Below are 22,336 nucleotides of genomic sequence, written 5' to 3'. Positions count from 1 at the left end.
ATCAATACATTTAAAACGACTCAACCTGTCACCACCCACCTGCTCGCATTTTCCATATCTCAAATATTCTCTTACATCATCACTTTTATTTCTGTGGTCAATACCAGAAAGTTATACATCATTTTAAAGCTTATTTTCTCAACAAAACGAATATTTCATTGATTTACATTGAATAATTTGCCCCAAGAAGCAATTGCCAATAGTTTGTGATAAAGTCTCAACTTTTACAAACGCATGTCCTGTTTGCTGTTTATGACGGACGAAACGGCTTTAATTCTGTACATCCTTGTACTCAGTCTGTCCGTAAGGAATCATTGAAAAACAATATCCACTTGTATTTTTCCTGAAGTTATCCGATTTCGAGATATTGTCAAGTAAACAAAGTTTTCTTCTCTGACGATGGTCAGAATTAAGGCTCGTCCGGCGCATTTCTCCGTCCATAACAAATGACCCGTTTGACTTATAAGACGGTGTTTGGCATCAATCTCTTCTTCAGACTGTTACCTACAGAATGAGACCATCCACCAATTTTTCTGTCCACGGGTTTGTTCTCTACAGCCTCCGGAGGAAAAAATGCGCAGCTTCCGACCCGCGAAGCTAACGTGTTTTTAGCCACATAGCTAACGTCAGCACTGACTTAGTGGACTTTGATTAACATATTATTCTAGCCAATAAGAATAGCTTTAGAATGGGGGGCGGGACTTAGGGGTCCCACACACAGAATCCTCTCTATTCTCGTGCCTAAGGCTGGAAAGAGCCTAGATTTTTCGGCAGGAGGCGACTAGATTTTACGCATAACGTTTTCTGATTTTATTTGCCTTTTGGACGAGCATTTTGTTAGATATGTGTACTATTATACCAATACAAAAATAAAATAAAAATATTATAATTATTATTATTTTTTTTCACCTCGATATGGGAAATTCATGGGTAAACTCATATTTACACATTCATTGTTTTTAGCAGTTATAATGGGTATTAGTGGCCTACAAAACATCAAAATGTATGTTTTATGATCATAGAGGAGCTAAAATTGTAATAAAACAGTTTGGCACAGTTGGCACATATTTGGATCACTTGTTCCGAATATACTTTTTGATACAAAATGGTCAACAGCACCAAAATGCCTGTTCCTAGAGATCTGAAACTGTACACAGTTGTTGTCAACAACAAATTGACAATATTCTGGCGAGACAAAAAAAAGGATGTTTTGTTCATGTTTGGGCCTCTGTAGTGTAAGTTCTGAAGCCCTGACAGTGTGTCATGTGCACATCTGCAGAAACTAGAAGGCCTAAGCTTTCTAATGATGCATCACACTTGTATGTGGAACATAAGATCCTCTTTTAATAAGCAATGCCATTTGGGTGTGTCCAACCATTGTGCACAGGGCCAAATAGGTGGATGGTAACAGGTTTTAAAATCGTCCAATCGTTTCGTGATCAACTAAGTCTACAGCCGATCTTCTCTCAGTAAAAGCCAATTGTTGTTAAATGGAACTGTCTAGAGCAGGGGTGGGCAATTATTTTCCTCCGAGGGCCATATTCGAATCCAGGCAAGTAGCGGAGGGCCGACCCGCGATCATTGGTGTGGAAAAAATATATACTTAAAAATTAAATATCAAATAAAATATAACTTTTCTGTCAAATAATAGGCTATTGAATCTATTATTTAATTCCTTCCGCGTCATATTTATTAAGGATACAAGTACAGACTGATATCTAAGGGCAAAAAAAATAAAATAAATAAATGTGGCCCGCAGGCCGCAGTTTGCAGTGTTTATTTAACATAGAAATGTATATAAAAAATATATAAAATAAAACATTTTATATAGAACTGCACGTCACAATATTGGAAACGAGTGCGAAATGCGATAGATATTGATTTTATTGCGGTATTTAAATTTACTTTTTGACATGTTAAGACACAAACGCATTTGTCATAATCAGTCAAAAATAAAAACTCAACAGAGACAAAATAGACACTTAGTCTGAAGAAGGAAAATCATGAATCAAATTTGTGTTCTTTTTCAGTTTAAATACGATGCATTTCTGTCTGCGATATTGATTTTTATTACAATATTTATACGCCGTGCAGCCCTGGTATATTCTAATGTGAGGAAGAGAAGAAGAAAAAATGTGATCACCTTTTTGCCGTTTGTCCTGGTCCGCATAAAGTCCTGGTTTAGACCCAGTTTAGTCCTGGTTTAGGTTAGGTTCACATTTTTCTTCCCCTGCTGCCTCATGTGTTTGAGTGACGCTGTGATTGTCTCATTCATAATGGATAAAGGCCATGTTTGTGCACTTGTGGCTACACCACACACTGTTTAGTCTCATTCGCGATATCAAATGTGTTTTATTACTTAATTGTGGGAGGAAACATTCCGTTATAACGATTATTGACACATGAAACAAAAGTGAAATCCTTAATATACTAGTGTTAGAATAGTGACGCTGTGATTGTCTCATTCATCTCAGAATAGTATGTGACTAGCTTTATCAAACTTTCTGAATGCAAAAGTAAAGCTATTGTGATGCATAGAGCCACGTAAAAAGCACTGTGCATTTAGATGTACTTAATGTTGTTTTTAACATAGCCACAATTGTTAGTTCTTATGTTTATATTGTGACCTAAATAATCAGGATTATCGATTAACTGAATAATCTTCACATCCCTTGTGTCATTTTAAAAATCTATTGAAGACTACATTTTGTACGGCAATGTTTTCAAAAGCCAAATGTATTTTAGAGCAGTATAACTATGATTCCATCCACCCTCGATAAAGCCAAATCCACATTATTTCAATTCATACAATTAGATAGGTAGACAATTTTTCAAAACTGGAAATATCAGTTTTTTATATTCAAAGTCTTCATTTGATTTCTGTCTTGGAGACGTATTTGATCTAGAACCAACTCCATTCTCCAGCAGAGATTCAACCACAAGGACTAAACTAAACCAGAATGTACAAAAGAGCAGGACCTCAAACCAGACTAAACTAAGACTATCACTTGGAGATCTTTGTTCAACTGGGACCATTCTCCTCGGGCAGATTTTTCCTAAAGTATCTGACCAAAAAAGTCCCGTAGTTCAACCTGAAGCTGTTTCTGAACTCCTTTCTGAAGGAGTAAAGCTGTTGTTGGAGGAATGAACTGACAATAGACAATTTCCATTTCAAAGATGAAGCCGCTGTCACTAAAAATAGATTTCTAATTAAAGTGCATGTGTCAGATTCCTGTGTTTTTTGCTGGTTGAAGCTTGATACAATTCTCTTTTATCAGACGGTGGACTAGAAAAGGGAAGAAGAAGTCCGGGAGCCTCCATTTTTCTTCTTAATAAAGGCCATGATCATGACATTGCAAATCAAAATTTAAAACTCAAAACCTCTTTGTACATTTCTGTTGTCTGCAGTTTCACTTAAAGGAGTCATTTTTTTTGCTTACAACGTTGCGCCTTCTTCACAAGCCGAGATCTTAGGGTGATTATGTAACTCTTCTGACTTTGCCCTTGTTCTTTCACTTCCTGGTTTGCAGACAGCCAGTGATGATGTTGAACCGTGATTGGCTGATACTCTCCTGATCACCATGGCGACCGGGCGTAAAGGTGAGGTGGTGCTTTGTGTTATTTTGGGCACTGCTGCTGACTTTTTTTCCGTTCCTTTAAAAGTGTCATGGAATTAGACATACACCGATGGACTCAATTGGTCACTGAGTAGGATAGGCAAGCATCCGACCGGTCTGTGTGGTCGCTGTCGGGTGCCAGAGACTGTCGAGCATGTGCTGATTTGCTGTGAGGCTTATGATAGAGAAAGGGCCCACCTTCTTCGCCCTCTTTGACGTTCGGTGCTTTGGAAGTACAAAGCCCATGAGATCATGGGACGTCTTTGTTGTTTTACAAAGCCCATGATGTCATGGGACGTCTTTGTCGTTTTATCCTTTAGAAGTCCTTCTTCCATCACTTTGGCGTTTCTAGGCCCATGAAGTCCAAGCGCGTTAGAACATCCTCTTGCTCCTCATCCTCGGCTCAGTCTCCAACACCCCCCACCTCTATAAACGTTTACCCAGCCCTGTGCTACATAAGTAAGCAACCACAGCCTGACACAAACCCTGTGACTGGATCGCCAGAACGTTCCGCAGATTGAACTCCCGCCCATTATTCCGAAACCACAAGGCCAACCCGGCCCTTTCCCTATCATAAGCCTCACAGCAAATCAGCACATGCTCGACAGTCTCTGGCACCCGACAGTGACCACACAGACCGGTCGGATGTTTGCCTATCCTACTCAGTGACCAATTGAGTCCAGTATGGCCAATCCTCATGCGGGCGAAGGCCCTTTCCTCCCACGCGTTCCTGCCCATATACCCGCAAGGACCCACACTACCCTGTATGTGATAGAGATGCCGTCCAGTAACACAGTGGCTCCAAAAAGCCGGTTGGTCTCTGACACAACAACTATTCTAGTCACAAAGTCACATCATGACCTCATGGGCTTTGTAACACCAAAGCAATGGGAGGAGTACTTTTACGGACTACGACAGAGTCTGAGGACTACGAAAAGTCTGAGGAATAAAGTCTGGCGGTAATGCAACACTCGGATGCCAACCGCCATAAAACAACAACAACAACAACAACAACATACACCGATGCTATTCCTTAACACATCGAGAACACAATTCAACTTAGAATATAAAACGACACAGAAATATCAGACTTTTGTGTGGCATGCATGGGAGAAAACGCCGGGACTGGTCAGCCAGGCTGTTGTAAGCAGCCTGCGTGATCCTCCTGCGTCTCACACGTTTTTTCCCATGCTGGTTGGTTTTATTAGATATTCTGGAATAGGCGGGTCACATTTCTCATTGGTCAGCCTCACATCAAGGCACTTGTTTTACAGCTGGTATTTTTCCTAGAGATCAAGCCTTGGGTAAACATTACCCAAACTCCTCTGGGCTGTCACCCCCCCTCCTGGGGCAACATTCTTCACGACACCTTCACAAACAAATGCTGTCACACACCCGTTTTTCTCAGACTAATGATGCAGATAATATATCACTATTATGCAGATAAATCTACCTCTGTATCTACCTGCGTTGCACCAATGAAATTTCCCCATGTGGGACAATAAAGGAATATCTTATCTTATCTTATCTTAAAATACATCACAGAAATATAATCATATATTCACATTTTATCACAAAAAGCAGTGATTAGTCGAAAGGGAAGAGAAACTCAGACAAAGCATGAAACAGAACCAATCTAACTTAACTTTATTTATATGGCACATTTTATAAACAAGAATGTTTCCAAATAATTATGTTATAGCAATATAAATCAAATATTTATCTCTTTAAGTCTGCAGAAATGAGTTACATTTCCATTAAACTAACAAGACAAATCAATAAAACAAAATACACTGAAACAGGGCAAATAAGAATCAAATAAATCAAAAATCAAATTTTGATCCATCTAAATTTTTGATACAGTAAAAATAACAGAAACATAAAACAGATAAAACTGTCTTTCAATATCATTTCCTGAACATAAACAATACAGACTTTTAGTAATTACCACATTTCTTCCCTAAAGTCAGTCACTGACAGAAGCTCTTAAAAAGATCCAAGGTGATTGGTCATTGACGATTTGAATATACTGAATATTGATTTATTGCACCAAACTACAGCTTTGCCTGGAATGTTCCAGAGTATGGTATTAAACATATTTATCTCCAGAGACAAGATATTTTTGAGCCAAGAAACCATCTGCAATCAAACAAGGCTAGAGATATAAGCTTAATGCCATACTGTGGAACATTCCAGGTAAAGCGATAACAGGCAGTGTGTGCGGCTGGGAAAGAATGTCTCAGACACTTGGACTATCAGCACAGGAGCTCCACAGGGCTGTGTACTTTCTCCCCTGCTCTTCTCCCTGTACACAAACCGCTGCACCTCCAGCCACGACTCCGTAAAACTAATCAAGTTTGCAGACGACACCACCCTCATCGCCACGACGACACCACCCTCATCAGGCTCGCACGGGATGAGTCTGTCTACAGGAGGTGGACCGGCTGGTGTCCTGGTGCAGCGGTAACATCCCGGAGCTCAACGCCCAGAAGACAGTGGAGATGATGGTGGACTTCAGGAAAGTCACAGCCCCCCAGTCCCCCCCTTACAATCACAGACTCCCCATCACCACTGTGGACTCTCTCCGCTTCCTCTGCACCACCATCACCCAGGACCTCAAGTGGAGCCACCATCAGCTCCCTCATCAAGAAGGCCCAGCAGAGGATGTACTTCCTGTGGCAGCTGAGGAAAGCCAAGCTGACAGCGCAGATGCTGGTGCAGTTCTACACGACCATCATTGAGTCCATCCTCACCTCCTCCATCACCTCCTCCATCACCTCCTCCATCACAGTGTGGTACGCTGGAGCCACAGCCAGGGACAAACAGAGACTACAGTGCATTGTGCGCTCTGCTGAGAAGGTGATCGGCTGCAGACTTCCATCTCTGCAGGACCTGTACATCTCCAGGACTCTGAGACGAGCAGGTCAGATCACAGCTGAGCCTTCTCACCCTGGACTATTTGAGCCACTCCCCTCAGGCAGGAGGCCACTCCCCTCATGCAGGAGGCCACTCCCATCAGGCAGGAGGCCACTCCCCTCAGGCAGGAGGCCACTCCCCTCAGGCAGGAGGCCACTCCCCTCATGCAGGAGGCCACTCCCCTCATGCAGGAGGCCACTCCCCTCCGGCAGGAGGCCACTCCCCTCAGGCAGGAGGCCACTCCCCTCCCCTCATGCAGGAGGCCACTCCCCTCAGGCAGGAGGCCACTCCCCTCAGACAAGAGGCTACAGTCCATCCGGACCAGAACCTCCCGCCACAAGAACAGTTTCTTTCCCTCTGCCGTTGGACTCATGAACACTTCTTAAACACCTGTGACTTCAACTATAATTCAATCCATCACTCACTGCACTGTTCACCTCTGCACTACATCTGTACATTTTGTGTACATAGAAAGTTTATTTTTGTAGTTTTTCTTTTTGATTTATATAGGTTGTTTTATCATTGTCATTTGTTTAATGTTGCACCGAATCACCAAAGCATGTTCCTATGAATTCTGTTCATTAGCAATGGCAATAAACCTTTTCTGATTCTAATTTTGATTCTGACTAAATGTGTTCCACGTCCACAGGATCCACGTCCAAAGGCGCGGTTCGTTTCCCTGACGACGATGCTCCGCCTGGATCTCCGACTCGGCGAGACGACCAATCAAATCTCAGCTCCCTCATCGCCACCAAAGAGAAGGACAGCAGCTACTTAGTCAAAGTTTGTGAAATGCACTGTTGTTTTTTTTGAGGCCTATATCATGCAGTAATGTTGATTAAGTTTGAATTAATGTATGAAAAAAACTGAAAGATCCCAAAGGATTTCAGAACTATGTATTTGGCTATATATGACTCTCTGGAGCATTCTTCTGGCTGCAGTGAAAAAGATACTGTCAAAAAATGGATGACACGAAACACACCGACTATTTAGGACTGAACTGACATTACAATGGACATCCGTAATATGTTTTATGTCTTTTGATTTATATCTGTCATTCTCTCTCTGGTCTTGTTTTGTTTGTTTTTTCATGTTTGTATATTTATTTATTTTTGTTTAATGTTCATCATAAAGTTGAAAAAAAATTAAGCTATTTTAGCAAAGGGTTAGCAATGGGTAAGCTAACAGATAACTGACGTCTGAATGAAATGATATGATTTGGGGATGGAAAATTAGACTGTTAAAGGCCCCATGTCATGCAAAACGGACTTTTCAGAGCTTTTAACCTTCTTACAGTGCTATTGGTAACTCATATATGTGCCCAGAGTGTTTTTTTTTTTTATTGATTCCTGCAGTCTTTAGCTAGAGAGCAGTCTCTATCCTTCTCCTCGGATGAGCAGACAAACAGGGGCTACCGTGCTTAACACCCCGGGTGAGTTACACAGCACGCTTCTGTTTCAGCCCATTCTCCAGGAAGCACTCTGTACTTGTAACACGCCCCTTTAAAATCGTGACATTTGGATGTATTGTGTTGAAAACTCTGAACTCTGAAAAACGGTTCTGTCTTCAGGCTGGTTTCATGAAGAGTCACCACGTTTATGAGATCGTGTTCACTGTCCCGGACGTCCCCACTTTGGGTAAAGACCTGTCCTGCTCCAGCACATCTTCCCCCTCGAGAAGAGCCTCGTACCTGCGCGTCGGTCGAGTCAGCTCCACTCTGGAAGGTAAGAAAAGCGTCTTACAGTGAGACTTGGATTTATTAAGAAGGAGATAAATTATCTAGTTTACTTAAAACATAAATAAGATGTCTAAAAGAAGCAAGACATTTAAAACTTGCTTGGTTCATTTTTCAGATATATATGTCCTATTTAGGCAATTTTTACACATAACATGCCTTATATATGAATATATAACAAGATTAAAAACTTAAATATTAGGCATTAGTGACTCACTTTAATGCAGTGAAATGGGTTGCAAGTGGTAGTGGTACTGACTCCATACTCAGAAGAAACAGAAGAGCAACCAAAAAACTGCCACTTAGCCACTGGGTTAACAAAGGAGCAACTGATATTTAATAGTTTGGAACTTAGTCCTAGTGTAAAAGACGTGAAAAAGACCATAGTTACTTCAAGAGCTGGAGATGGGAAAGGTTTAACCTCAGTGTGGTTTCTATCATGAGCACTAAAGTCAAGTGTATCTGACTTAAACTTATTTGACTTGAACAGTAATTGTACAAAATGTCTTCAGCCTGTGTGCATTTGTTTACCTCAATAAGATTCTTGATTCCTGGGACATTTAGTTGTTTCTTCTTCTCCAAACACAGACATTGATCCAGGGCCCAGACAGTCTGTGTACAATAGTATTGGATTTGTGATTACACTTAAACTTAGATGAAAGAAATATAAGCTGATTATTGGACACTTTCACATGAGACGCTGGTTAACAGGCAGAAACACCTTACTTCCACGTCTTGTTTGTTCTCATAATCAAATCAAATAAGCATTACAAAGAAGACACTAACCAGACTTGACCAGAAAAAGGACATAACCCATTTATTGCCATGAGAACCAAAACCGACAAAAACACCCTTTGGACATTAAGATTTTGAATTACTATATAAGATGGAAAAAAATACTCCAGTTATAATAAAGTATCTCCAATCTCCAAACTTTCACTAATTTATTATCTGTATCTCTTTGCAATACCTTTGAAGTAATTTCCATGTATTTTTATGCCTTCAGATAAATATTTCCAACATAAGCAGTCAATATATTAAATATGATGCTTATTATTATGCCCTGTTCAAAGAAGAATTTTACTTAATTTGACTAAGCTAGGACTAAACCTGTAAACTAATTTAAGAATAAACCAGATTTAGACCAAATTAGGACAAAAAGGGGCCATGAAAATGGAAAAGAAAGAGGACTAAACCAGTGATGGTTCCATGGACAAGATAGATTGTATTATTTTGGCAAATATTTAAAACAAAAATGACTAAGGCTACCGGGGTACCGGGGGTAGAAGCTAATGTGCTGTGAGATAAAACTGGGCTAGACTCACTCCAGGAGCCAGTCAGCAATGCTTTTTCTAGTTTATCGATTTATTTTGTTCTTTTTATCTGATCTGTAACTTGTTTAACCTGATTTTACTTTGCATGGCGATAAATCCAAACTAAAACGTCTCTGGTTGTAGGCGGAGTAAAAGTGTCGTGCGAGTACAAGACTCACCAGGAGGGGGTGCTGCAGGAGGAGCTGTCCATACTCACCAAAGGGAAGAGGGACAGCACACTGAAGGTCAAACTACAGGCCAAGGTCATCGGTGAGAAACAGACGGACAACAAACATTCACCACAATTTGTTTACACTGAAAAAAGATGTTCAATTTTGTACCAGTTTTTGTTCCTTGTGGATTTGCCCAGAAATGACAAAGATACTGACCATAAACCAGGACAAAACATCTTTAATAGGACATGTATGTGCCTAGAATGTCCCACAGTATGGCATTAAACTTATTTCAATGGATACAAGCAAGTTTTTCCATCAGGCCAAGTCAGATCAGTTAGAATACATGTTTTTCAAGGTTATTTTGAGCAAAACTAACACGTAAGCTTGAATAAGTACATGATCAATGTAATGCCATGCTGTGGAACATTCTAGGCAAAGCAATAACATCTGCATCTTTAAACGTTCCGATCTCAGTCACATGAAAGCAATAAAGGAGTCGAGTTTCCAGCACATTTGAGATTTAAAGCATCATTCACTTTATCATAGGCTGTTTATGGTTCAGTGAATGAATTATGTTCATGTGTAGCTGAAGCTAAGCCACTGGCAGTAACTTTAAGAGAGCCATCTTTCTTCCACGATGTAAAAGCGGTGTCTTTCTGCTCTGGTTTCAGACCCTCACCACGGGACGCCGCTGCTGCTGGAGGGGGTCAAGTGTCTGGGGCCTATGAAGGACTGTCACTCAAAACACTGCACCAAGAGAATATAAGCACCGTCCGGACTGTTTCAGATCCACAGCACTGCTTCTCAAACCTTTTCACTCAATCCCCTGGTTGAAATATTTTATGAAGCACCTGACTATCGCTTCATTATTCATTACTGTGACGACAATAGACAAGGTTGTTGTTTTTATTGAATAGCTTCTCTTCATAGAATGTATATTAGTTACATTTTAATTCTGTATTATACAACTGGCTGTTTTAGTCATGGTTTAGGCACAAAAGAAAACAATACATTAAACCTGAGTTACAGTTACACAAAACAAAATGTATGTTTACAATGTTGTAAGGACATTACTGTGTTTTTATTGTTGATCTGATTTTTAAAAAGCCATAGAAAATAGCTGAGTAGTTTAGTGAAATATCACTGAAACATGTGGAGTTGGCGTGACACAAATGTACGTACACAGGTGCTAAAGTGAACAGCAGCATGGTCCTGTGTGGGCTGATGCTGTGATACATGTTTGTGTTTCATCGCTTTAGGTTCAGTCTGGGTTTGTGCTTGCCTGACCAGCCATTCCCAACACGATTTGACAGACTTTACAAAACCTGAGGGTCTGGGATCCAATCAAGTCGCGCCAATTTCCAAAGGGAGTGATTGACAGGCGGATTAACCAATCAGACAAACGCATTGTCCATTCGCGTCCAAACAAACATGGAGGATTAGAGGAAAGAATACAAATAACAGACTGAGAAACGTTGCCGACTTCTGCCGAGTCAACAAGCGACGCACTAAACTCTGTAAATCCCAGGTAAATGAAGTTATATGTTTTGTTTTGAATGTTCCGAAAATATTTGAGAGACACGTGACACAAAGTCTTCTGCATTTGAGAGACACGTGACACAAAGTCTTCTGCATGTGAGAGACGTGACACAAAGTCTTCTGCATGTGAGAGACACGTGACACAAAGTCTTCTGCATGTGAGGGACACGTGACACAAAGTCTTCTGCATGTGAGAGACACGTGACACAAAGTCTTCTGCATGTGAGGGACACGTGACACAAAGTCTTCTGTATGTGAGAGACACGTGACACAAAGTCTTCTGCATGTGAGAGACGTGACACAAAGTCTTCTGCATGTGAGAGACACGTGACACAAAGTCTTCTGCATTTGAGAGACACGTGACACAAAGTCTTCTGCATGTGAGAGACACGTGACACAAAGTCTTCTGCATGTGAGGGACACGTGACACAAAGTCTTCTGCATGTGAGGGACACGTGACACAAAGTCTTCTGTATGTGAGAGACACGTGACACAAAGTCTTCTGCATGTGAGAGACGTGACACAAAGTCTTCTGCATGTGAGAGACACGTGACACAAAGTCTTCTGCATGTGAGAGACACGTGACACAAAGTCTTCTGCATGTGAGGGACACGTGACACAAAGTCTTCTGTATGTGAGAGACACGTGACACAAAGTCTTCTGCATGTGAGGGACACGTGACACAAAGTCTTCTGCATGTGAGGGACACGTGACACAAAGTCTTCTGTATGTGAGAGACACGTGACACAAAGTCTTCTGCATGTGAGGGACACGTGACAAAGTCTTCTGCATGTGAGGGACACGTGAATAGACAATAGAAAACAGGCCCTTTCATTCTGGTAATGCCACAAGTTACTGCCAACAATGTTTCGAAGGTGTGTCCTCTTGCTCAGGTCGCTCGGCAGCATTCCTCTGTGTAGCACGATCACAATTCCATTTGTTGTAAGTCACCTTAGAATAACCACGAGGATACTCCATAAAGACATGACACAATGGTACTGACAACCACAGCAGGTCAGTAAGAAACCCTCTAAGTCAGGCTCGAAGACACTAACTTAATCTTTTCAGATACTGACACGTTACACAGTTGAGCCACTCCCCTCAGGCAGGAGGCCACTCCCCTCAGGCAGGAGGCCACTCCCCTCAGGCAGGAGGCCACTCCCCTCAGGCAGGAGGCTACAGTCCATCCGGACCAGAACCTCCCGCCACAAGAACAGTTTCTTTCTCTCTGCCGTTGGAGTTTGTTGAATTGTACACAGTGCACCTTTAAAGGGCAATTCTTTTTGCTTGCTATGGAAAGATGTATTTATTCCTGCAATAATTGGCAAATTATTTTTTGAGATAAAATTGGTTCCCTCCCGGAACTAAGAAGTTTGTGCCCGTTTTTAAAAACGTGATTGATACTGCATCATGCAAAGTCCACAGCCTTTTAGACCAGCCACATCGGTGGAGCAGCACAACGGCCTTTTCATTTGGTAACGCCTCAGAGCCAAGGAAAACGCAGATCGCAGAACCTGATCCAGTCCTTTGGCCAGACAACGTCAAAGCCAAGCTCCAGAGCAGCCCTGCTCTGGCCAGCGTGTGGACCTAGCTGCAGCGTGACCCCTGAGCGAAACCTGGAGGCGACACAAACGACACGCAGACTCTTGGACTCTACGCAGGCCCGTCTCCTCAGGATCACAGCTTCTGGTTCCGTTCGTATGAATGCACTTCACAGGCTGGCTGAATTTCATCTTAGAATTAACTCTAGATAGATCTAGAACAATCATGTCTAGTGTTTTCCATCTGTTATCGACTCATTTGCATATTCCTGCATCATATTTATCTGATTATTTGGTCATTAAATCTTCATAACCCACATTTGGTTAAGTGTTCCTTCATTTCCAGAATAGGGGTCAATGTCACGGTTACGTTCTCAAACCTTTAGATCAACGAGCAAATTAATTTATCTAGATATCTGATTATAGAGTTGTTAAAATTGCCGATTATCCGGCTGGTGCCCCATTTACTAATAAAAATACGATTCAAACTTACCCACACTTATGCAGTGTGTCATTTTTGAATTCTTGAACAATTCTTTAAATCAATTATAAAACCTGAATGCCCCCCCTCCTTCACAAAAAGGACATTCATAACCTTACAGTACTTGTACTAGTATGTTACCCTACACTAACTTAAATAAATGTATCACCTGACAGGTACTGAATGAAGAATCAGAATGATCAGAATGAAGCTGAGAGAATTGGTCTTCCTACTGGTGCTCACGGCATCCGTCATCCTTCTGCTCATTTACACAAAGGTACATTTTACAAAGGAACATTTTAAGATTGTGAAATTGTTGGTGGTTTGAAAATACAGCTCCTGATACATCATCAGTGATGTTATAAGGGTCATAGGGGGTTTTGGGTTTTTCAAAATCAGATGTCGTCTCCCAGGTGACCCATCTGAGATTGATCAGATCCTAGATTGCATCCCATTAGCACCAGTCCATTGGCCTGCCCTCTTTAACCAAAGAGACCAACCTGGTAGCTTTTTCCGCTGCTTCTTTGTTTAAGCATATTGCTATCCTCTTAGATGCTTCAGAGATCCCCAGCCCCATTAGAGCTTTACTTATGGAATGTCCAGCAAATGATCTGCAATCCATTTAAATTGGCTCCCAACCCGCAACTTCTGCACTGCTCCTCCTCCGTGAAGGTCGTCACTGATCTCCTCCTACGTCATGACTTGATGTAGAAAAATTCAGTTGGATCATCCGGACTCTGTTTTAGAAAAACAAAACAAGTCGACTCTCGAAGAGTCATTCTCAATTTGCAAATCGAGTCTGGGAACTTAGGTTTTTATATCCTACTCAGTGTAAGCCCTGCCCACTGGGCGGGACCTCCTGATAAAGGGAGTTTTTGGTTTCACTTGAGACTACTTTTCTTTATTTTCTAATGATGGGCTATCTACATCCTATTGTAACCTGACTTTCACTCCTTACTCACTGAGTACCTGATTAGGATCAGATTGGCAGGGTTTCAAGACACTATTATATACAACCGGAAGTTTGAATCTTAGATCTTGTGAAGAAAGCCTATACTTAATACAAATACAGTGACAACTGTTGGCACAGTTATCCACAAGTCTCCAAAATGTGTATTCCCATACTCCAGGACATATACATACATGTATATCATGGCCACACTGGATTGTGGCCATGGGCTAATTTCCATCTGTTGTCCCGCATTCACTCTTACAAACACATTCTTATTCATATAACAGTATACATGGACACTGAAGGCAAGGTGTATGAAGTGTCTTGCCCAAGGACTCAACAACAGTATGCACTACTTCCCCAATGTGCCACCCGGCATTCCAGGGCTCTCCATAACCACAACGCCTCTGATGAGGTTTAAAAAATATATTTTTTTAATTTTTGGGGCCCTCAGCCTCTCACTCATACTCAGCAGTGTTTGCTTCTTTTGGAAGTACAGTTGGTATTATTCAGCTCCTTTAAAATGTTTCACTCTTTGTTTTATTGCAGCCATTTGTTAGAATAAAAAAAGTTAATTTTATTTCTCATTATTGTACACTCAGCACCACATCTGGACAGAAAAAAACAGAAATGTAGACATTTCTGCACATTTATTAAAAAAATAAAAACTGAAATATCACATGATCATAAGTACTTAAATAGACCATTTGCTGTGACTCTCATATTAAACTCACAGGTTGCATTTCTTCTGATCCTCTTTGAGATGTTCTATATGCTTTGTTTAATTCAACTGATTATCACTTTCCTAATCACGGAGGAACGGATTTGGCCAAGGTTACAAAAGAATCCTTAAATAGAAGAAGTTTGGGACGACCAAAACTCTTCCTAGACCTGGCTGTCCAACCAAACTGAGCAATCGTGGGAGAAAAGCCTCAGCGAGAGAGCTAAAGAAGGACCCAAAGATCATTGTAGCTGAGCTCCAGAGATGCAGTAGTAATAGTAGTAAGTCAACTATTACTTTTTCCACCTGTCGGGGCTTTATGGCAGAGTGGCCCGACTGAAGCCATAACATGAGACCAAGACTGAACTTTTTGGCATTCATTTTAAGCGGTATGTGTGGAGAAAACCAGGCACTGTTCATCACGTGCCCAATATAATCCACAGTGCAACATGGTGGTGGCAACATCATGCTATGGGGGTGTTGCAATTAAAGGAAAGATGAATGCGGCCAAATACAGAGAAAGAAAACCTCTTCCAGAGTGCTCAGGACCTCAGACTGGGCTGAAGGTTCAGCTTCCAACAAGACAAGATAAAGGGTGCTGAGTCTACATTAATGAGAATTAAAATTTACTTTTTTGATTTTAGCAAATGGCTGCAATGAAACAAAGAAAGTGAAACATTTAAAAGGGTCTGAATACTTTCGGTACCCACTGTACATGATCTTCGTGCAAAGTGTTATTGCATAATGTTGATTGATTTTATATACCGTATGCGAAAAAACATGTACAGTATATAAGGATATAGGAGTGCCTTATTTGGTATTTTGAACACATTCTGGCTTAAACCTATTGGTCTGCATGAGGCTGCTTGCCATTTTTCTACGCACTCGTTGGATAATTACGTCGATTGTCCAGAGGATGCTCAGCTAAACACAAACGCATCTATATTTTAATCTTCCTCACATCTTTGGTCCCATGACCATTTAAATAGTGATCATGTTATGAGTTTAAACTTGTCGACATAAATTAAAACAACACTAAAATTAGGTTTTTGTTTTGTTTTTTTCTCGGGTTAGACAAACTCGGAGACGAGGGGTTGGTACTTCACATTTTACTGCTGAATCCTCTACTCTCTCCTGTCCAAGCATGTTAGCAATGGAAGTGGGATTTGCTTGTGATGTGGAACATAGCAGCAGGCTCTATGATATGATGTAGGTGACGATGTATTTTTCTGTTTTTAGGGCTACAACTCCAACCATTGGTACAAAACACTTACTGTCTGCTTCACACCTAAGAACTTGACAACACAGTCTAAACCTGAGGTCCAAAGGTGCAGTTTTAAGTACCTCTCTCCAGAAAACACTGAAGAAGGCCGCAGACTTCTGGACTCTATAACTTGGCCTGAAACCCCGCCTCTGCCCAAACCATTCTCACTGAAATTGACAACTAATGCTTCCAAAAGCATATTCACCATTGTGCCTCGAAGGGGAGGCTGGCGTGTGGGAGACAAGCTGACAGTGACGATCCAGATGAACGATTACTATGGAAACCAAAAGAAGGGTGGAGGTGACTTTCTTATTGCCAGGCTCCAAAGCCGGGAGCTAGGGGCAGGAGTAGTGGGACAGGTGCAGGATCACCTCAATGGATCGTTTACTGCACTGTTTCCTCTACTTTGGAAAGGGACAGCAGCTGTCGAGGTAAGTATTTCATGACTGTACCCATGTTGAGGGTTCATGAAAAGCAAGATAATATATAATTTCACATCCTCAGGAGTTTGTGCAACTTCCTCACACTGACTCCACAGTACTAAACGGACGTGCAACACACTATTACATTGGTACAGTGGTTAGCATTCAGGACTTACAGACATGAACTTCAGAGTTTGAGACCTGTTTGGTGTGGGACCAGTTTGTGTGTCAAGAACTGCCCTGTCTTAAGGGTTTGCTGCTTTCCCATAGTAAAAGAATAAAAGCACACAGAAGGCCGATTTTTAAAACCTAACATTTTCGCTATTATCAATTGATTTTATTTTATTGGCACTGTTACATAGAATGTGGTACGGACTCTGGACGATGCTTTACTAAAATATACTGCTCTGGAGAAGCGTTTCGAACTGTGTTTCAAAGCCTAAAAACATTTGGTTCAAAGGCTTTGCTTTTTTATGAGGCTTCACTTTGCCCATCACTAGTGGTAAGAAGACCGGGTCTCATACACTGCAATGTCTATTTTTATTTGAATGCCTCACTATACAGTATTGTCAACATTCTACCAATGTGAAGACAGAACGTGGCATGGCGAGTGTCTTTACATTAATTATAATATTATTACTCTTAGCTGACAAAACAATAAAACGTTTAACAATGCCACCTGGACCATAATGGACCCTAATACCTTTGTTGGAGGTCATCAGGGAGGCCATCTAGAACTGCACCCACCAGAATGTAAATCAGGAAGAGTACCAACTTTCTCATATCTGGGATAAATTGGACTGCAAGTTACGCTGTTTTCCTACTGATCGAAGTAGGAAGTCAGCGCCAAAATCAGTTTGAATCAGCTGACCAAATACATCTCATATCTACCAGTGATACTTCTGGGGACGTGTCTATAAGAAATCGTAATTTTATACTACCGTGAAGACCTAAAGAACTTAGCCTAATTTTTGCGTCTGCTGCTGTTTAATTTACCGTAATTATAATTATAAGTAGTAAAAAGCTATTTACAAAGGAACACCAGATTTTGTCTTTAAAAAAGTCCAGTAATTCTGACCTGAAGTGAAGTTTCTTGCCAATCGACACAATCACAGTATTTATTGGTTCGAGCTGGCATTGGACCAGTGACCATTGGGGTAGTAGGTATCATACTCAGAACATAATTGGTGTTGGTCCTTTTGTAGGTGATGCTGGTGTCCAGCAGTGAGTCCATCACAGTCTTAAAGCGTCTGACAGAAGAGCAGCCTGACAGGATCTACTTCGGCAGTGAATTTGAGTTTGGAGGGCTCAAGGAAACAACCTCATGTAACGTGTGTCTGGATCCACACAAAGCTCCACTGTGTAACTATACCGACCTCAAAACTGGAGAGCAATGGTTCTGTTACAAACCCAAAAAACTGGACTGTGACAAACGGATCGTTCAGTACACCCGAAAAAACAGCCGGAGAATCAGCAAGGAAGAGGAAGCCTTGTTCCAAAGGTAGGAATGATATTTTGATATGATATTTTAGTTAAGTTGTATTAAATTATAACTGCATACTTTGGGACAAAACAGTTATTCATGCACTGCCAATTTAGAATCCATGTAAAATCTACAACATCTATGTTTGTGTTATAGCGGAATCAACTTGAAAGTCCCACTTAAGGCCTTAGGAAATTACACAATCATAATTTTGCCAAAAACAGGTATTGTGTTTAAAATTTACTTTTTAACCCACATTAGATAATAAGTAGAGAACCTCATAACTAAATAATTAACAAGCATTGTAAACGTTAAAAACACATACTATTGATTGCAAATCCATTAATTTTCCATTGTTCAGGTGAGTCACATGAGGCGAGTCCAGGACCTTCTGGATATTATTTCAACAACCAATGGCGGCCGATAGGTGGCCCTGCAGTGCGCCAGTTCAACAACGCTTCAGTCACCACTGCCTGTCTCAAAGGGAAACAACTTTATATGTTTGGAGACTCCACCATCAGGCAGTACTACGCTCACATCACAAAGACACTACCTAGTAAGTATCATGGGCAGTTACACCCTCCTACCAAGTAACGTTGTCCTAGTGAGGACATTTATGTTGGCCTACATGATTTTAGCGCCGTATGAACCCCAGCAACTAGAGGAAAGCTGGCTTGGCTAGAGTTGATGTTCTCTGCCCGATTCTAGCCCAACCTTTTGTTTTACTCTCACCCTTTCTCTTTCAGATCTACAGACGTTTGACAAGCACAGTTCACCTCAATGTGGCCCTTTCTTGGCTGTCGACTACATCAACGACATCGTGGTGAAGTTCCGCTGCCACGCTCCTCCCATTCGCTTTGGCCATTTACCTGTGTCCCAGATGCAATACGTGGCTAATGAACTGGACAGAGTGGCTGGTGGACCCAACACTGTCATAGTGGTAGGCGTGTGGGCCCACTTTTTCACCTTCCCCATGGAGGTCTACTATCAGCGGCTTATGACCATTCGCAAAGCAGTGCATCGTTTGCTTGACAGAGCTCCGGGCACCAAAGTGATCATCCGAACTGCCAACATGAAATACCTGAACCTGGACGTGAGCCTGACCGACAGTGACTGGTACGCCCTGCAGTGGGACAAGGTGCTCCGGGCTGTGTTCAAAGACACTGGGGTTTTCCTGTTGGATGCTTGGGAGATGGTACAGGCTCATTACCTCCCCCATAACCTCCACCCACAACCAGAAATTATCAAACTTATGATTGATGGAGTGCTGTCCCACACCTGTCCTGGAATGGGAGATTGATTACACAAGCACGAAGAAGAAAATTAGAGCCTTTTTTATTTTCTTAACCTAAGTCTGAATCTTATAGCCTATTATGTTCTTTTCCATCAGTCTGTTTTCTCTCACTTTTCATGTATTGAGGATTTTTTTTAATTTTTTTATGAGTGGCATGGATGTGTTTTTATCCTAAAATCAAGTATAAAGAATGTGCTGGTGTTGTTATATGGAAAATTATGAACCATTTGACTGCAATTTGTACCGGTATGTGTAGAACTATGTGATTGACAATCTTGGTTTTAGTATTTGGGAAGTTCCTCTATTAAAAAATGTTATGTGGATCATGTGCTTTGGTTTTTGCCTTTTGTTCACTGCACTTCAAACCGCTCATGGCTAATCTACATCACACTATGTAAACTTTTGATTGTTCTTTTTTTGTATTAGAAAATAAATATAGACATTGCAAATCAGGTAATCCGGTTATTTTACAGCTGGAGTGGTCAACCTTTTTTGGCTCAAGATCTACTTTTTGGGTTTGCAAGACCTGGAGATCTACCAATAGATTTTTATTATGGGTGCAAAGACAGGTGTTTATCAGGGTCATACATATTACATACATACATCTTTAAACAAATCACACAGATTTCTCATCAGCTTTATTTTGCAGTGAAATGGTTTGGTTCACGATTCAAAATGTTACACTCTGCTACCCTCTGCTGGTCTCCTGAAGGATTTATTGGATTTGTTTTTATTTGTTTTGTTTTCTGCAGAGGTTGTATAATGTGCAATACTTTTCAAACAATATATTGTGACTAGGACAATTTGAATCTACAATACTACATCCAGCTGCAAAACATAACACAAAGCTAAGCTGGATTGGCGTCACTGGGGCCCCATCCTGGAGCCAGGCATGGGGTGGGTGCTCGATGGCGAGCACCTGGTGGCCGGGTCTTTCCCTACGAGGCCCGGCCGGGCACAGCCCGAAAGAGCGACGTGGGGCCCCCTCCCGTGGGGCCACCATCTGCAGGAGGATCCATAAGGGGCAGGTGCAGAGAGATCTGGGCGGCAGTCGACGGCAGGGGCCTCAACCAGATCTCCGGACACAGAGACTAACTCTGGGGACATGGAACGTCACCTTGCTGGGGGGGAGGAGCCTGAGCTTGTGCTGGAGGTTGAGCAATATGGACTAGATATAGTCGGCCTCACCTCCAGCACAGTTTGGGCTCCACGTCTCTGGTGTTGCCCGCGGGGAGAGGCGAGACTGGTGTGGGCTTACAGCCCCTCAGCTCAGCCGCCACGTGTTGGAGTTCACCCCGGTGGACGAGAGGGTCGCGTCCCTTCGTCTTCGGGCGGGGAACAGGTCTCTCACTGTTGTGTCGGCCTACGGGCCGAACAGCAGTGCAGAGTACCCGGCCTTCTTGGAGTCCTTGGGAGAGGTACTGGACAGTGCACCGACCGGGGACTCCGTTGTTCTGCTGGGGGACTTCAACGCCCACGTGGGCAATGACAGTGACACCTGGAGAGGGGTGATCGGGAAGAATGTCTTCCCCGATCTGAACCCGAGCGGTGTTCAGTTATTGGACTTCTGTGCTAGCCACGGATTGTCCATAACGAACACCATGTTCAAGCACAAGGGTGTCCATCAGTGCAAGGGGCACCAGGACACTTTCAATGATGGCCATGGAGGAGGACTATCGGGCGGCCCCAAGGAAATTCTGGCAAACAGTCAGGCGCCTCAGGAGGGAGAAGCAGTGTGTTGCGGAAACTATTCTATAACAAATGACAGAGAAAATGAGGCAAAATATAACCAAGTTGTCTTGTTCAAAAGTGGTTCTTTATTTTAGCCGTGCACAGCCAAAAAAGCTCTCCCTGACATCTGCCGTTCTGTCCCTCCCTGATCTGACCAGATCAAACATTGAGTTCAGCTTATTAAGGCACAACAGGTGCCACGTATGCACAAAACCAGTCTAAACATATTGCAGAGACACACACTCAATGTTCTACCGCATGCGAGACATCCTTGGATCCGCAGCTGTCAGTCTGTTTACCCAGGGACGTCTGCATACAGAGTCATAATAAGTGTGACCCAGATGTTAAACATATGCTGACCTAAGTTCTATGGCATCAGGCAAAGACATTACATTTTTACACCACAAGTGCTTCACCAACACCGTTTACGGTGCGGGTGGAGACCTGCTGACCTCGACTGGGGATGTCGTCGGACGGTGGAAGGAATACTTTGAGGACCTCCTTAATCCCCCCGTCACGTCTTCCAAAGAGGAAGCAGAGACCGGGGACTCAGAGGCTGACTCGTCAATCATCCAAGCTGAAGTCACTGAGGTTGTTGGCAAACTCCTCAGTGGCTCCGGGGGTGGATGAGATCCGCCCTGAGGACCTAGTCTCTGGATGTTGCAGGACTGTCTTGGTTGACACGTCTCTGCAACGTAGAGTGGCGGTCGGGGACCGTGCCTCTGGACTGGCAGACCGGGGTGGTGGTCCCTCTGTTTAAGAAGGGGGACCGGACGGTGTGTTCCAACTACCGAGGGATCACACTCCTCAGCCTCCCATAAGGTCTATTCAAAAAGGTACTGGAGAGGAGAATCCGACCGATAGTCGAACCTCGGATTCAGGAGGAGCAGAGTGGTTTTCGTCCCGGTTGTGGAACACTGGACCAGCTCTATACCCTCCATCGGGTGCTCGAGGGTTCATGGGAGTTTGCCCAACCAGTCCACATGTGCTTTGTGGATCTGGAGAAGGCTTTCGACCGTGTTCCTCGGGGTGTCCTTTGGGGGGTGCTCCGGGAGTACGGTACCTGTATGACCGGAGCAGGAGCTGTGTTCGCATTGCCGGCAGTAAGTCAGACCTGATCCCAGTGCATGTTGGACTCCGCCAGGGCTGCC

At 42.5% G+C, this 22,336-nt stretch overlaps 2 protein-coding genes across 2 annotated transcripts; both read left to right on the top strand.

Moving 5' to 3' along the window:
• The first annotated feature begins 3,472 nt into the window (after nucleotides 1-3,472).
• LOC140377518 (adipose-secreted signaling protein-like) lies at nucleotides 3,473-11,012 on the top strand. The gene is made up of 5 exons (XM_072462955.1): nucleotides 3,473-3,600; nucleotides 7,183-7,316; nucleotides 8,104-8,257; nucleotides 9,726-9,851; nucleotides 10,429-11,012. The coding sequence occupies exons 1-5, from the start codon at nucleotides 3,582-3,584 to the stop codon at nucleotides 10,521-10,523; spliced, it is 528 nt and encodes a 175-aa protein (XP_072319056.1). The 5' UTR covers nucleotides 3,473-3,581; the 3' UTR covers nucleotides 10,524-11,012.
• Nucleotides 11,013-15,488: 4,476 nt separating this feature from the next.
• Nucleotides 15,489-19,542, top strand: LOC140377331 (NXPE family member 3-like). Its single transcript, XM_072462701.1, has 6 exons — nucleotides 15,489-15,557; nucleotides 16,231-16,686; nucleotides 17,883-18,178; nucleotides 18,317-18,384; nucleotides 18,522-18,716; nucleotides 18,907-19,542. The coding sequence occupies exons 1-6, from the start codon at nucleotides 15,489-15,491 to the stop codon at nucleotides 19,458-19,460; spliced, it is 1,638 nt and encodes a 545-aa protein (XP_072318802.1). The 3' UTR covers nucleotides 19,461-19,542.
• The last annotated feature ends 2,794 nt before the right edge of the window (nucleotides 19,543-22,336 follow it).

The sequence above is a fragment of the Eucyclogobius newberryi genome, unplaced genomic scaffold, assembly GCF_026437365.1.
Source record: "Eucyclogobius newberryi isolate DKJ021-1_F unplaced genomic scaffold, fEucNew1.0.hap1 SCAF_4, whole genome shotgun sequence".
NCBI lineage: Eukaryota > Metazoa > Chordata > Actinopteri > Gobiiformes > Gobiidae > Eucyclogobius > Eucyclogobius newberryi.
Note: the sequence above shows the minus strand (reverse complement) of the source record. Positions and strands in the feature narration are given on the sequence as shown.